At 47.3% G+C, this 16,726-nt stretch overlaps 1 protein-coding gene across 3 annotated transcripts in view; it reads right to left on the reverse strand.

The window, feature by feature from the left end:
* Nucleotides 1-713: 713 nt before the first annotated feature.
* The window catches only part of KDM6B (lysine demethylase 6B), a 37,423-nt gene continuing 21,410 nt past the window's right edge, over nucleotides 714-16,726 (reverse strand). For all 3 annotated transcript variants that reach the window (XM_088464092.1, XM_088464091.1, XM_088464090.1), the window contains 4 exons: nucleotides 16,477-16,618; nucleotides 12,068-12,194; nucleotides 11,796-11,966; nucleotides 714-3,482 (listed from right to left, as the gene is read on the reverse strand). In XM_088464092.1, coding sequence (XP_088320218.1) covers nucleotides 3,459-3,482; nucleotides 11,796-11,966; nucleotides 12,068-12,194; nucleotides 16,477-16,618 — 464 coding nt within the window. In that variant the 3' untranslated portion in view covers nucleotides 714-3,458. The remainder of the gene's footprint in view (nucleotides 3,483-11,795; nucleotides 11,967-12,067; nucleotides 12,195-16,476; nucleotides 16,619-16,726) is intronic.

Here is a 16,726-nt window from a genome sequence, read left to right on the forward strand (position 1 = left end):
CTGACATCTTTAGTGTATCTTCAATGGGATTACAGACAGGAAGTCTGGTGCGCAGCAGACATAGTCTTCCTTCTTAGATACTCGTCCAGTGCCAATATGTCTCTGGACAAGATATCTGTACGCTCTACCTATAGTAAGAAGCAGCTTTAGCGTGTTCAATGCCGGTCACACGCATCGCGATACTACAGCCGATATCCGCCATCTGGACTAAACGACGCCATTCGTATGGACCAGAAAGGACAAAAATACCAGAAAGTGATCTCGCCAAAACCAAACAGGATCATTTTTTATTTTTTTTTCTCGTTCACGATTATTCTCGTATGACCCGAATGATGCCGGCAGTGACCCAGCCCAAGCTCCTCACAGACCCTCTGCCCAATATGGCCTCCAATACTGCCCCATCCCCTCCACTGCGGAAGCTCACAACGAGCGGGAAGACTGGCCCCTGGGCAGCCGGGTTTCTATAGACCATTACAGATCTGTGTCCCGTGAATACAGTGGGAGCTGGCATTCTGTCGCTCTCATTTAACATAGAAAGTGTATAAAGACCGCACCAGAAGGCGCAGCGTGGGACACAATCACAAAATGCAATCACTCACTAAACGTTTTATACGAGACTGTTCAGGACTGAGAGGTTTTTTTTCGAAGAATAAAAAATAAAATTAAAAAAAAGTTGAATAGAGATTATACAATATATTTTGGTCCTTTTTAAAAAAAAAAAAAAAAAATAGGCGCAGGGGAAATGATCTTGTGCTTTTCATCATCGGTCGATGGCATGAAATCGGCATTACAAAAAAAAAAAAAAGCGCCCCAATTTACTTGTTTGTCTAATTATTTTGCTGCGGTACCTCTACGAGAGCCGTGCGCAGCAGCTTAACCGCCCCGTGACATTGCGCGTTCTGTTGACGATCCCTGGCTCAAATAATCTAGAAAATTATTATTTAACAAAGCCACAGGGAATAAAAAGGTCCTCACGCAGAATCAATACCTTGGGCCACGTATGGCGAGAACGGAACGCTATATATATATATATATTACGCAAAATTAACGCCACCTTATTCAGATATTTTAACATTGGAGACTTTCAAGTGACGTCCCGTTAGCGCTCATAACCAACATGCGTTTAGTCATGTGTTTTCGAGCCATTTTCCATGCGCTATTGCGCTGGTAGCACACACAATGCATGACCGAGAGGGTTCGCTATAGGTGGGAAGAAGCCCTTAAGGGTTACCATCGCCTACGCACTGCAGCGGCAGCTACTGCTCCGCTATATCACCGAAGGGTGATACCTCTATTAGAACGGATGAATTCAAAATGGCTGCCGCCTCCGCTGTGTCACAGCGCAGTTACACTTCAGCTGTTCTTTGGTTTGGGTAGTGGAAGCAGCATTTCAGACGTCAGCCATTAGGGAAATGAAAATAACAGTCGACATTGTCCATCATTCTGACAGAACATATATACAGTATATGAACACGTACTGGGATGGTTTACATGTATTTATCTGCACACTGTAATCTATTTTTAAAAAGGTTTATGCTCTCCGTAAAAAGAAGTCTAGTCTGTCATTTACTATTAAATTTTTTTTTATAATCCAATATCTTTCCCCCCACCCCAATTCATTAATTTCATCATTTATAAAACTCTCCAATATGTACAATTTATTTACGTGCAGATTTTTGCTTTTTAGCAGGTTATTCGTACAGTAAAAAATACTTTATATAGTTCAGTTCTAAAATTTTTGATTTTGACAGGGAAGATATATTGTCACCTACATACAGTTTTCCTACCTATTGATATTTGGTACGGACGAATACCTCATGACGCCTTTCACATAGGGTGTAGAAACGCCCCAGTAACCGTCACATGTAATGCAGGAATTCTATATATTTGTGTCGACACTTTTGTGTATTTAAGTCTAGTGAGGCTGCCCTATGCCACTTAGATTGTTAGCTCAATGGAACAGGAATAAGGTGTGCCTCCATTACTTAATGAATTAAGCCGGCCAACTCGCTCTTTGCCCCGAGTGTCACCACGTTAATAAATACAGTAATATTAGGTGAATGTGCGTGGGTGGACATCCCCCGGCTCACGTAACCAAGACTCAGGGACAAGCTTTGAGAAAGAGGGCGCTGACTAGGGGCAAGGGAGGTCCAATGGTGGAGCCTTGCGTTGGTAAGGGAGGGAGGGTAAGCCGATGGTTGGGTGTCATCTGTAAAAATATCGCACAAAAGAAGGACGAGAAATTCAGGAAAGACTAGAGTTGAAAACAGACATATACAAGGGAAACAAAAAGACCAGCAGGTGGGAGTTTTCCATAGGTAAGTTAAACCAAATCTATATATATATATATATTTTTTTATATATATATATATTTATTTATAAATTTCTATATTACAGAGAACATGAAAACGGGTGAAAATTCCAAGAAGATGGCTAAAAGGGAGAAAAGTTTGCGCTGAATAGATATTTTCTGTATATATATATATAAAAACCCGTATCTCTCTCTCTCTTTCTCATATCAAACACAACCCAGAGAGAGGCGTATTCAATTGCAGTGGTAAGTGCGCCATTTTACCCTATGGAGGAGGATAACATGAGGGTCACGCTTAGACCTCCTCGCCCCACAATCCCAGCAGGGCAATGCCCACCACCCGCGCTATTTCAGGTTACCCCCAAATCACCCACGGTACCCTCCCCTCCCATTCTAGTTATCACACGATGCCTCCACCCACAAGTACAACCAGTTGGGGCATCTACCACAACACCTCACGAAGACTCCCAATTACTCACATGAGGAGGAGCACCCTCACGCCCTACCCTTGTTCAATAATACATCATTTGCCAGTTAAGCTGCCCGCAAGCCTCTCGTGGCCACACACAATTCTCTACAGCAAAGCACCACTCGGAACTTAATTTAAGATTTCTTTTAAAAAATAAAAATGTACTCAGTGCCCCACTTACAACAACAAAAAGAAAATCCCAGTGAGAACCCCTCCCCCCACACAAATTAATACAATACCCCAAATAATAAAGCTCCCCCTCCCTCAAAGTCACAAATTCAAGATTTCAGAATAAATATTCCTGATAAAATTACAGAAAAAAATAAAATTAACAAAAAAAAAAAAAAAAAAAAAAGGATCAACAACATGGACATTATAGAATCCTGCATCCTGATTGGCTTGTTCCCGCAGTGGGCGGGATCTGTGTAAACAAGGCCTGTGATTGGCTGGAGAGAGATATGAGCTGCCAATCCTTAATTGGCTCTTTTGCCAACCTCCTGCCCCCTTCCTCATTCTGTGTCTCTCTCTCTCTCTTCGGTGATTGGCTGGTTGAGTAGCACCACCCCCTCTTACTCCATTGTTCTGGGAAGAGGGGAGCGTTTTGATTGGCTGGCTTGGTGGTAAGTGGAGGAGATGGGGAGACACGGTTGCGGGAGTATTAGAGTAGGGAGCAGAGGCTCATCGTGTGCTTGGAGGTGGGGTCTAGGAAAGAAAAAAAGAAAACAATTAAAAACTATTAGGCTTATGCCCCATTTAGCCCCTCTTTGCGATATTCTACAGAGCAACAGAGAGTAAAAACTCACAACAAAAAAATCAGTATATAATTTTAAGGAGATGTTTAAAACTCATTCAACACTTATCTACATTATAAATTAAATGAAAAGAGCATTTTAGTACAATACCAATAGTATTCAATGGCAACAGAGCAGGGACAATATGTAAAAAAAATAATAATAAAAAAAAATAATTATAAAAGGGAGTCTGGATTAGCCCCACTGTCACACTCCGCAGTATCCTTGATCTGCCACTAGGGGACACCACAGCACAATAACATTTCCACAGAGACGGCTTTGGAAACCCGTGACGGTATGGGGGAACTGAAAGTCCCAGCAAGGAGTCACACATCTAATACAGGTGCAGCTAACTACTTCCCTCTCGCAAGGGTTCCATGGGGGAAGGTTTTTAGAAGGGAACTTCTGATAGCTTTATAAATACGTGAGCAGCCTATTAAATCGCCAATGATTATTATTTATTTTTATTATTGCTATGTTATGGATAATATTTTTAATTCAAAGAAAGTCAATCTGCGACAGATGCGTCGTCTGGTGATTTTTTTGGAATTACGGGAAGGGGGCGCAATGTGTGTATTGTATTGTGGGTGATGTCTAGCTGAGGTAAAGTTGGTAGTGTTTGAAGACCGTGTACGACCGAGGGATGTGGTCTGTCATTCTCCTGCGCGGGTGGAATATATTGTCAGAGAGCGACAGGTATAAGGAGATGCAGACATTCACATCACTCTTCTATTTAAAAAGAAGAAAAAAAAAACCACACCATAAATCTGATTATTTTTAATTACCAATAAATCAGAACATTCTCACACTAGAGTTAAAAATAATTTAAGAATGGCAAAAATTATGATAATAATAATAATATTTTTTTTATTTTGGATTATTTATTTATTTTATTTTTTTAAAAGACGCATTTTGTTTTAAGAAAAATTAGCGTTATGGTAATTACTTACCTTTGTTAACTCTCTTTTTTTGAAGTCCATAGGGTCCACAGGGAGACCTTGGGGTGTAGGTTGGATCTTGATTCCGGGCACCACGCAGTTAAAGCTTTTGCTCCCAGGATGCACTGGTCCATCCTTCCTATACCCCGCCGCCCGAGCCACCTCAGTTGGTAAGTAGCATAAGGCCGGAGGAGGATAGGAGAGAAGGAAGACTGGTACACACAAGAATCACACTCTCACAGAGGAGACGGAAAACCGGTGACCAGAAATATAGCCCATATGAAGCCAGGTGCATCAGGGCGTGTGCCCTGTGGACCCTATGGACTTTGAAGAAAGAGTTAACAAAAGGTAAGTTCTTACCATAACTCATTTTCTTCTTCAGGGTCCATAGGCTCCACAGGGAGACCTTGGGGATGTCCCAAAGCAGTCCTTTTAAGGGTGGGACGCTCCTGCGCTGAGAGGAGAAGCAGACACCCAAAAGAAGCATCCTGAGAGGCTAAGGTATCAAATGCATAGAACCTTAGAAAGGTCTGAATGGAAGACCACGTGGCCGCCTTACAAAGCAGAACAGCCGAGGCGCCACGACAAGCCGCTAACGAGGGGCCCACAGACCAAGTAGAATGAGCAGTAACAGAAGCCGGAACAGGCAGGCCTGCCTGTGTGTAAGCCTCTGAGATAGTCATACGAAGCCATCTGGCCAATGTTTGTTTATTGGCTGGCCAACCCTTTTTGTGAAATCCATAGATCACAAACAAGGAGTCCGATTCCCGAAGGGAACTGGTACGGTCCACAGAAATCATGAGAGCGTGGACCACATCCAATGAGGCCTCACCAGCCGAGAGGTCTGGAGACTGAAAGGCCGGTACTATAATTTTCTGTCTATATGGAAATGAGAAAGCACCTTAGGAAGAAACTCAGGGCGAGTGCGAATCACAGCCCTGTCCTAGTGAAATATCCGAAAGGGAGGATGACAGGAGAGCGCCCCCAATTCTGACTCCCTTCTGGCAGATGCAATAGCCAGAAGAAAAAGAGTCTTCACTGTGATCCACTTGAGTTCTACAGAATCCAAGGGTCAAATGAGGACTCTGGAGGGCACGAAGAACTACTGACAAATCCCACGGAGCCGCTGGAGGGACAAAGGGAGGTTGAATCTGAACGACACCCTGAAGGAAGGTGTGGACAGCCAGTAGTGGAGCAAGTCTATGCTGGAACCAAATGGATAGAGCAGAGATATGCACTTTCAGTGAAGCAAGGCGAAGTCCAAGGTCCAATCCAGCTTGAAGGAAGGCCAGGACTCTGGAAATCCTGAACACTTGAGGATCGTAGCTTCTGGTACGATGCCATTGGAAATATGTACGCTACACACTGTGGTAGATCCGAGCAGAGGCTGGCTTACGCCCTCTGAGCATTGTGCTGACTACAGAGCTAGAGAATCCTTTTGACCTCAGGAGGGATGTCTCAAGAGCCACGCTGTCAAAGACTAACGACCCAGGTCCAGGTAAAGGCAAGGACCTTGAGACAACAGGTCCGGACGTTGAGACAGCATGAACGGAGTGTCGATGGAGAGACTCCGAAAATCTGAGTACCAGTGATGTCTGGGCCAAGCTGGAGTCACCAGCAGGACAGTGCCGCCGTTTTTGTTTGAACTTCCGAAGAACTCGAGAAAGAAGGGGGACTGGAGGAAATAGGTAAGCAAACTGGAAGGTCCACTTTACTGGTGCATCTACTAGCAGTTTGTGATTGTGTCGGGTGGCCATGAGGTCCACCTCTGATAGGCCCCATCTGTGCACTAGTAGTTGACATACCTCTTGGAGAAGCAACAATTCCCCCGGGATGCACGTCGTGACGGCTGAGGAAGTCTGCTTCCCAATTGAGAACTCCCAGAAGGAACGCTGCAGAGATGGCCGGGAGGTGACCCTCGGCCCATGTCAGAATGCGTGACACTTCTGTCATTGCTGCCCAACTTCAAGTGCCTCTTTGATGGTCAATGTAAGCCACTTTTGTAATGTTGAAGGCCCTGTAGATAGCTCGAAGTTCCAATATGTTGATTGGCAGGGCTGATTCGACCGATGTCCAATGGTCCTAAAAGGAGTGTGGACCGGTCACTGCATCCCTGTCCCGGAGACTGGCATCCGTTATTAGGATTACCCAGTCCGGGATCCAAAAGGGGCGACCCTTGGTTAGATGAGATGTCTGTAGCCACCAAGATAGAGCTTTGATCCGATGGGGTAACCCGTTCCACCAGGAAAGGATCAGCCTTTGCAAAGGCCTGGAATGGAACTGAACATTTTCCACCATGGATCCCGGAACCTGCATTGCTGAGTGGAATGACACTTGGCGACTGTGGAGAAATCTGTGCACTCGTAGTCGAAGTGTGGAGATCTTGTCTGATGTCAGAAAGATTCTCTGATCCTGAGAATCTAGCAGGGCTCCCAGCTGAATCATTCTCTGTGGAGGATTCGGGGAGGACTTTTTCCAGTTGATTAACATCTGTGCTTGTGCAGGAAAGCAATGGTTAACTGCAGATGGCGGTGAAGCATTTCTGGGGATCCTGCTAGGAGCAGGAGGTCGTCCACATATGGCAATAGTCGGACACCCAGACCACGTAGGTGGACCACCATGATAGCCATAATTTTGGTATACACCCGTGGGGCTGTGGATAGTCCAAAGGGCAGAGCCTGAAATTGGAAGTGTTGCTGTATAGCAAACTGGAGATATCGCCAATGTGAGGGCGCTATAGGTACGAGTCCTGAATATCCAGAGATACCATAAAGTCCCCAGGCTCTATAGCTAGGATGATGGAGAGTAGGGTTTCCATCATGAACCCGAGTACCCTGAGGAATTTAATTAAGGATTTGAGGTTGAGGATAGGCTGATGAGACCCATTCGGCTTCTGAACTAGAAAGAGAGTAGAATAATAACCAGTCCCTCACTGAGATAGTGGGACTGGCGCAATTCCCCCTGCTTGCAGCAAGGACTGTATTGTAAGGCCTTGCTCAGGTCTGAAGGAGGGTCGGTGTAGAAAAACAGAAATGAGAGGATGTACCCTTGAGAGATCACTTCTCTTACTCAAGCATCCGTGGTGGCTTGACACCAGCACTTGGTGACCTGAAGAAGTCGGCCTCCCACTCTGGGATATCCCAGCGGGAGGCACGTCCCGTCAGGCTGAGGGTTTATCCTCAGGTTTTGAAGCAGGGAGTCTGCTGTTCCAGGTCTGCTTGGTCCTGGGTTTGGCGGCCCTAGTGGAAGCCAACTGCCTAGGAAAGGACTGGCCTTTAGGCTATCCCTGAGGACGAAAGAACTTAAATGATCTAGTCTGAGGCCTGATAGAAGTAGTTTCTGATGCCTCCAACGTGGTTGGAAACAAAAAAACATGATGAAAGCGCTGTAAAAGTATATACGGGTGCTGGGTACGCAGCCGTGTGGAGCAGTGTCAATGCTCCTAATCAAGTTCTTGTAAGAACTGATAAACATGAGATACAAAGTAGGACACAGCGCAGTAACTCAGCACCAGCCAATATATTAAAATTAAAAACAGAGTTCTAATACCATATAATATATATATATATATATATATATATATATCAATCACAATAAATGTGACAATAATTTAGCAAGGATATTGTATCTAATAAATTGCCAATGAATAATACAGCCATGATAATCTTTGCATCAATAAAAATGGATACATGTTACCAATGAGATTGAGTCTGTGGAAACTGGAGTCATGCAGTTCTGCCCTCCACAGGAGGTCTCCTATAGTGCATGGTGCCCACGGACAATGGTGTCCCAATGTGTAATACAAGGAACGCAAGTCAGCAGCTGTGTGCAAAACGCCTGAGAGACTGGGAACCACCGAGGGGCGATGATTTCTCACCGCTGATGTGCTGCGCTTTGCGGTGTATAGGCTCCGACAGCTCCGGAAATGGCCAGCGTGTAGCTGTGGGTACTTCCAGGTAATCAGGCTCGCACGGGAGCAGGAGCCGTGGTGTAGTGTGCAGCAAATGCCCAGTGAAGTTCCGCTCGGGTCTTGACGAGTTGGCAACAGCTGTGTTGATGAGCAAGGCAGCGGCTCAAATAAAGTGACCGAAGTCGTTGATATAGGTGGTAGCGGCTGGTACAATTCAGTGACCTGCAATAGCAGGTGGAAGAGACAATCCCCGACGCGTTTCTCCGTAGATCCTCCCACGGCTTCATCAGGGTCTGAGCCAAACAAGATCTCCCCATTGTAGGGTAACCCTCCTAGGCCTTACTTGGAATCCGCATCTGCCTTCCATGAGCGTAGCCACAGGGTACGACGGGCAGGAAGCCGCGGCCGAGACTCTGGAGGTTAGGAGACAGGCATCCAATGTTGCTTCTCCAATCTAGGAAAGCTGCATCTCGAATGTGAGCAACAAAAGACATCTGATCCCTAGAAGCGTCTGAGGGAAAAGAGTCTTCAAGCGCATCAGCCCAGCTCTCTAAAGCTTAAGCCACCCATGCAATAGCCATGGTTGGACGGGCAACGTCTCCAGAAAGAGAGTATATCGATTTCACCTTCCTATCCGTAGGATCCTTAAAGGAAGTAACCGTAGGAATAGGAAACTTAGCGATTTTAATTAAAAACGCGAAACATATGAATACACCGCGCATAGGGTGTTCCCAATTTGCACAATGAGCCACAGGAAGAGAGTAACATGAGGTTAGTATGAAACCTCTTACCAGGCTGCAGCCCTGAGTTCAGCTAGAAGATCCCATAGAGGGAACTCTGCTGAAGCTACTTTCTGTAATTTAAACAGAGGGTGCTTGGATTTAGGGTCTGGCTCGTCATCTCCTATTAATAAGATGGATCTGACAGCTCGCACTAAGGCAGTAATAACAATCTGACTCTCATCCTCCTCCGGAGGGGAATTAGGGTTAGAGAGATCAGCATCTGTGACGATAACACAGGACGTGTAAAGGGGTTACTGGGTAGAGGTTTCCCACCTTGCAAAATGGTTTGAAAGGCACGAGATGTAACCATCAGACTCTGTACTGAGTTAGAGAGTACGTCTACCCATGGTGGTACCTGTATCGCCTGAACCTGATGTGACAACACCAAAAGGGGGCATTACGCCCTGCTGTGATAACCCCCTTGAGGGAATTACAGCCGATTCCGCTAGGCGGTCCGAAATAGTGGCCAGTACTTGAACAAAGGAGCCCAGGTTATATATATATATATTTCCCCTCATTTAAGCCTGCAGCCCATAACTTGCCTGATCGCAGTATGTGAGCAGATGCCTGTTACTACGCCCTGCCTTTACTAGACATAGCAGCCGCAGAGTAAATGGCCCATAATATGGCACTGGGTATAATGCAACCACTGTGTATGTAGGGTACTAGTAGGAAGCAATATACGGTCCTGTCTTATGCCTGGGTAAGCTGCAGGAGCACACAGCCCAAATATGGCACAGTGCAACGAATGTATGTGACAAAACCTCACAAATACTTAGTTCTATAAATGTGAGGCACAGGAATACACCTGAATACACCAGTATGTTAAGGTAAATAGCCCGAGAATAAAAAAGAAAAAACTGGTCCTGACTGATGCTTGGATAAGCTGCAGGAGCCCACTGCCTAAGTATGCGACACACTGGTCCTGTCTGACACTTAGGCAGTGGGCTCCTGCAGCTTACCCAAGTATGCGACACACTGGTCCTGTCTGACACTTGGGTAAGCTGCAGGAGCCCACTGCCTAAGTATGCGACACACTGGTCCTGTCTGACACTTGGGTAAGCTGCAGGAGCCCACTGCCTAAATATGGCACAGTGCAGCACACAACAGTATGTGTCAGACCTCACAAATGTTATCTTTTATATATGTGAGGTAAAACCATCTTAACTACACCTGTATTAGGGCAGAATTAGAGGAAAGCTATAGCTATATGCTGACAGTTAGGAAACAAAGACACAGACAGCGCTAACATAAGTCGCACACAATGCAGAAAGTATACTGCAACCTGGCACTACAACCAATTGCCCAGATTCAGTGTCTGGGAAGACTATACTGCTGCATACATCAACCCAATGGAGAGCTATGCAGGGGGACTGGACCACACGCCGGCCTGAGAGATCTGTGATTAACCACCAGAGAAAATGGCCGCCGGAGACCTCAGAGGGGGTGTGGCCGCAGGTGGAAACAGCTCAGCAAAGCCAGAACGCAGTGGAAAAACGCGCTGAGCTGAGGGGAGGCTAAATCCCCTGGCTGAATATTCCCGCGCCGATACTGTCCCTGGTGGTCTAGTGGAAGCGCAGGGTATGGGTGGCCTGCGTCCACCTCAGCGCCTCCGGTCTGTCCCCTGAGACCGGAGGCAATGACTGCTAATACACCTTACCTTGTCCTCGTACGTCCGGCCGCAGTCTGGGAAGTCCGCGGGGCCTGGCTAGCATGGACCCCGGGGTCTCGTCGAGATCCCCAGATGAAATAAAATAGCTTTAGGGGCCGCTAAGCAGCCCCTCTGCGTTACCAGTGACCTGACTCCGGCCGGCACCAACACAAACTGAGGTGCCTTTGGCTCGGGGGGGGGTATAGGAAGGATGGACCAGTGCATCCTGGGAGCAAAAGCTGTAACTGCGTGGTGCCTAGGATCCAGATCCAACCTACACCTCAAAAAGGTCTCCCTGTGGAGCCTATGGACCCTGAAGAAGAAATATATATATATATATATATATATATATATATATATATATATATACACACACACTATTTTATACAATAAAAACAACATAAAAAAAAAAAGTTTAATGTCAATTATTTTACCATCAATCACATTAAAATAAAACATTTAAGAAAAATAAAAAAAAATAAATAAACTTTTTTTTTTTTTAATGCAAATCGCCATATGCAGTGTTCTGGTATCGAACATCCATAAAAGTAAAAAAAAAAAAAAAAAAAATAGTGAAAAACCTTGACGAAAAAAAATCACGGGTTAGGGCTTGCGGACACGGGCGTCGGCGATTTTTACATCTCACCTCCACTCTATGTATGACAATGCTTACCGTAGAGACACGCCTCTACAGAGTGGGTAACGGAGCAGGGGCTCAAAGTGTCCCCTGCTCAGTCATCCACTTTGGAGAGGAAATAAATAACACCCGCGTGTTCGACAGCCATGCACACTTACAGAGAAAATATACCGTAATTCTTACTCCAAAACTCTATACATCTGTGTTAGTCCATTTTACCTCCGAATCATAGAATACCCCCCATTGACAACATTCTGAGCATTTATTCCTTGTCCTCTCCTCACAACTCCCGTCCCAGCACCTCACCAGGTGGAAGCTGTCATAAATCTGCATTAGCTCCTCCATTTTGTACTGCTCTAGAATGACCACGTTGTTCATGGAGCTGCTGGCGGAGCGGGCACAACTCTCGCAGTGGACCAGGTAGGTATTTTTCCCCCCACTCTCGCTGGTGACAAACAGGATGTTAAAAACCTCCATCTGGCAAGAAGAGATAAAAAAAAAAAGACGGGACAGTCAGAGACGGAAGACCAGAAGCCGACCTGGGTTATCTCCCAATCTACTAGCGAGACGGCACTTACATCACACTCATTGCAATAATAAGCTGGTTCATCTTTCACTCGGGGCTGGTAGGCCAGCTTCTTCCCGCCGCGGATCAGGCTGTCTCTCTGGACCTGACATCGCTTGATGGACTGTAAGAGACAGTACCTACGGGGTGATAGAGGAGAAGATGGGTGTAAGTAACGGCCAAAAACAATAACTCAACACGGAAGTGTAGACTGGAGATAAGGAGTCTTCTGTCTTACCTGGCTAAGTCCTTTTCTTCGAATTCCATAGGGGACACGGTGCCCACCCCCCAAGAAAGGAGCAGGAAGACCGACACACGCAAAAACAAAACACACCTGAAGAGACAGGGGAACCAGAAATTCAGGAGACCCCTGCAAGCCAGATGCATCAGGGTGGGCACAGTGTCTCCTATGGAATTCGAAGAAAAGGACTTAAACCAGGTAAGACATAAGGCTCCTTCTCTACATCATGTCCATAGGAGACACAGGGACTACGCTCGGACATCCCAAAGCATTTCCTCAAGGGAGGGGACACTCCTGAGCTGCACTGAGAACCCTCCGCCCAAATGCCGCATCCACGGGAGGCATAGACGTCAAAGGAACAGAAACTGAGAAATGTGTGTGAGCCGAAGACCACGTAGCTTCCCTGCAAAGCTGCTCAGAAGAGGCGCCACGACGAGCTGCCCAAGAGGTACCAACCAACCTAATGGAATGGGGAGTCACCACGGTCGGGGCAGGAAGGTCGGCCGCCACAAACACGTGGCGGAAGGTTAAACGGAGCCATCTGGCCAAGGACTGCTTCGTAGCCGGCCAGCCCCGCTTATGAAAGCCATAGAGGATGAAAATGGGATCCGTCTTTCGGATATCCCCTTGTATGCTCAACATAGATCCGGAAAGCCCTCACAACATCTAATGAGGACTCCAACAAAGAAACCTCCGGAGACTGAAAAGCCTGGACCACAATCTCCTGATTAAGGTGAAATCTCAAAACTACCTTCGGAAAGGTAGCCTAGCCGAGTCCGAAGAACTGTCCGGTCAGAGAGAAAGACCAGAAACAGAGAGCGAGACGACAAGATGGTCTTCCACGTGAGCCAAAGAATGTCCACCAAGTCCAAAGGCTCAAAAGGAGAAGATTAAGGGCTTGAAGCACAAAGTCCCATGGAGCTACCGGAAGAACAAAAGGGGCTGCAAGTGGAGCACTCCCTGAAAGAAAGTTTGGACATCAGGCATTAACGCAATCCGTATCTGGAAGAAAATGAAGGGTGAAGACCCGCCTATAGAAAGGAGAGGACTCAGGAAAGCCGAAAGGATCTGGGTTTAAGGCCCCTGGTAGAACACCAGGAGAAGTATGTACGCCAAACCCAATTATAAATCCCAGCAGAGGAGGGTTTCCGTGCTTTCAGCATGGTACGAATGACCGACCGCGAAAACCCCTGATGTCTCAAGACCCACCCCGTCAAAGTGAGAGGGGCGAGGTCTGGGTGGTAGCACGGGCCCAGAGACAGGAGATCCAGCCGTAGAGGAAGATGCAGTGGAGCATTGATGAGGGGGTGCACTGCAGAGCGTGGGGGTGCCCAGCAATTAGGAACAAGGGCCGCAGGGTGGATGTTGGGGCTTGCATTGCCAGGAGCGCTTGCACGGATGAAAGGCTGGCTGGGACCTGTAGTGCCACTGTTGAAAGTAGAGGCGGGGGATGCGCTATTAGCTGGCAGCGTCTTTAGCTAGAGGGCAGCGTCTTAAGCTAGACGGCTTGTTATTGCCAGGGTGAAGATGCGCCCAGATCCAGGCGTCCAGGAATAGCGGGGACCACAGGGGGGTTGATGAAGGGGTGCACTGCAGAGCATGGGAGTGCCCAGCAATTCGGAACAAGGGCTGCAGGGTGGATGTTGGGGCTTGCATTGCCAGGAGTGCTTGCAGGGATGAAAGGGCTGGCTGGTACCTGTAGTGCCATAGTTGAAAGAAGCGGCGGGGGATGCGCTATTAGCGGGCAGCGTATAGGATGTATACCTTTTTGTATTGTCTAACTGTAACGTGTTGATCATTTATATGTCGATTAACTGTCGACTTATTTAATTTCGATCTTTTATTAATCTTGTGTGTTGTCGATCTTCATATTGTCGGTATGCTTTGTTTCCATCATATGTAGTGTTGATCTAATGTCCGCGTCGATCTCGTGTTTGTCGATATAGAGGTGCGGTCGATCTATGGTTTGTCGACCTAGATGGAGTCTCTGTACGGTGGTCGATCAAACAACCGGATACCCACCTGCTGAAAGGAGGCAGACACCTGTGCTAAACCCTACACTGGTTGGAAGAAGGTGCTCATCCATGGGGGTTCCAGCGCGGGCGGCTGCAGATGAGACTGCATAATAGGGGCAGGTTGAACCCCCCAAAGTAGAGAGGACTGGTGCAGGGGGGCTGTAAGGCGTTCAACCAACTGCGACATTATCTGTGGCAGGTTGGCCGCCCACGCGCCAGTTCCTGGCTGGAAGCTGTGGCTGTAGACCGTCCTGGACCCCGTTGTGTAATGGAAAGACCAGCAGAACAAGTTCTACATGTACACAGAAAAGGAGGCCTCCACCTCCTTGGGCGCTCTGTTCTTGGAAGACATGTCAGTGAATTCCAAGGTAATTCCCACACACCGGGTTATACAAACGGATGTGTGCAATACAGAACAGTGCAAAGAATCTATGGGGCCGCACAAATGTAACAATGAGTGGGGCTTAGCAGAGGGGGAATTGAATGAAACCCTCATACAGTATACAGCAAATAAAAGACAGAAAAACAGAACAAGCACACTGCCACAGTCAAGGCATAAAGAAAATTTTGGCAGATAGTGCTCAACAATCCAAACTCCAGTCGGCTGGATGGAGCTAGACTGTATAACCTGACCCGAGGGGAGGTATACAGGGAGACAGGAGCCAACCTCTCGGAGACTAACTGTAGGCAGCGCAGCTCAGCAATGGCCGCTCAGCGCCTGTGACCGGGAGGAGAGAGGAGGAGGAGAAACCCAATTGGGTGAAGCCTCTGTGAAGGATCACATCATGGGCCGGGGGAGGAGCTAACGGGGAAAGCCTACCTCCCCCTGCTGACACAGAGCTCCAGGGCAATGGCCGCCTACACAGTAGAGCCCCCCCCCCCCCCCACCCCCACTGCCTGAATGCCCTTGTGCTCTAGCGGGGCCACCTGCTCTCAGCACCGCTGGTGTTCTCCAGCGCCAGTGGCAAGAGCCGCAGGGAGTCGCCTTAGCTGTGTTCCCCTGGCATCCGGCTGCGGTCCTCTACGTGCTGTGAACATCCGGCCGAGGTCGCTGACCTGCTCGGCGGTTGGTGGATGGCAGCGCCCCCTGGCGCTGCCTACTCATAAAAAATAAAAAGTATGAGGCTGCTTCTGCGGCACCAAACTTAGCCTGGCCTGCCTATACCCCAGCGTCGTCCCTGTGTCCCCTTATGGACATGATGAAGAAGAAAACAGACAGAAAGGATAGGTGTAAACAAAGAAGACATATGAGTAAACACTAAGGGGCGATTCAATTGTTTTAGAAGCCCACCCCCTTCCCCCGGACCTCTATACGAATAGGCGCCCGATGGAGTGATTCAATCAATGCCTACAGCTGCGGGTGGGGGGGGAGGCACATTTCTTCTCGCAGTCTCCTGAGGTGCGAGGAGAAATGTGGGCAAAGTCTGGTGTTTCGATGGCGTCATAACCACTTCTTTAGACAGGTGTAGCCGCTATGCGCAGCTAGACCCGACACTTGTAGCCCACTAATGGAAGTCCGAACAGAGAAACAATTGAATTGCTCCATAGGGCGCCTATTCGTACACATGTCCAGCAGGCGGCGTCTACAACTATTGAATCACAGCCTAAAAGAGAAGGAGGATTAGACTATAGTAGATGGAAAGAAAGTGGATATAGAAGAAAAGACCAGAGCTGGAGGGAGAGAAAACAGGAGACGAAGAGAAGAGAACAAGAAGGAGGAGAGTAGAGATGGAAAGTGAGGTGGACATAAAGGAGACAGAAGACAAGACTGGAGTTAAAAAATGAGGAGGACACCAGAGATGTGAAGAGAGGTCAACAGAAAAAGGAGATAGAGAGGACAGGAGCCTGGAGGTAAGAATGGAGAGGACATCAGAGATGGGAGAACATAGATAGAAAAGAGATCAACAAAGAAAGATAGAGAAGACGGGAGACGACCAGAGATGGCAATTGAGTTGGGCATATAGGAGAAAGAAGAGAAGACGACGGGAGGTGAGAATGGGGAGGAGACCAGAGATGGCAATTGAGTTGGACATATAGGAGATGGAAGAGTAGATGGGAGACTGGGGGTGAGAAGGAGAACAGAGATGAGAGAAGAGGAGTAAATAGAGGAGATAGAAGACAATATGAGAAACGAATGGGGAGGAGATCAGAGGAACAGCCACTCACTTTATCATACGGTACAGGTCTGGGTCACTGATTTTCACAGTTCGGGACACATTCCATGAAACGTGGATCATAGGTACAATGGATTTCACGTTCTTCACTTCATTCCATTCAAACCGCTCCAGAGCCAGCTGGTATTGATAAGCTGCAGAAAGACAGAAGAGGACACAAGAAGCTTGGACTGGTAAGATGTACGGGGACAGGAGAGGATACATAGACCAGTTACTGATGTACGGGGACAGGAGAGGACACA

Source organism: Taudactylus pleione, unplaced genomic scaffold, assembly GCF_031769625.1.
Source record: "Taudactylus pleione unplaced genomic scaffold, aTauple2 ptg001574l, whole genome shotgun sequence".
Lineage (NCBI taxonomy): Eukaryota > Metazoa > Chordata > Amphibia > Anura > Myobatrachidae > Taudactylus > Taudactylus pleione.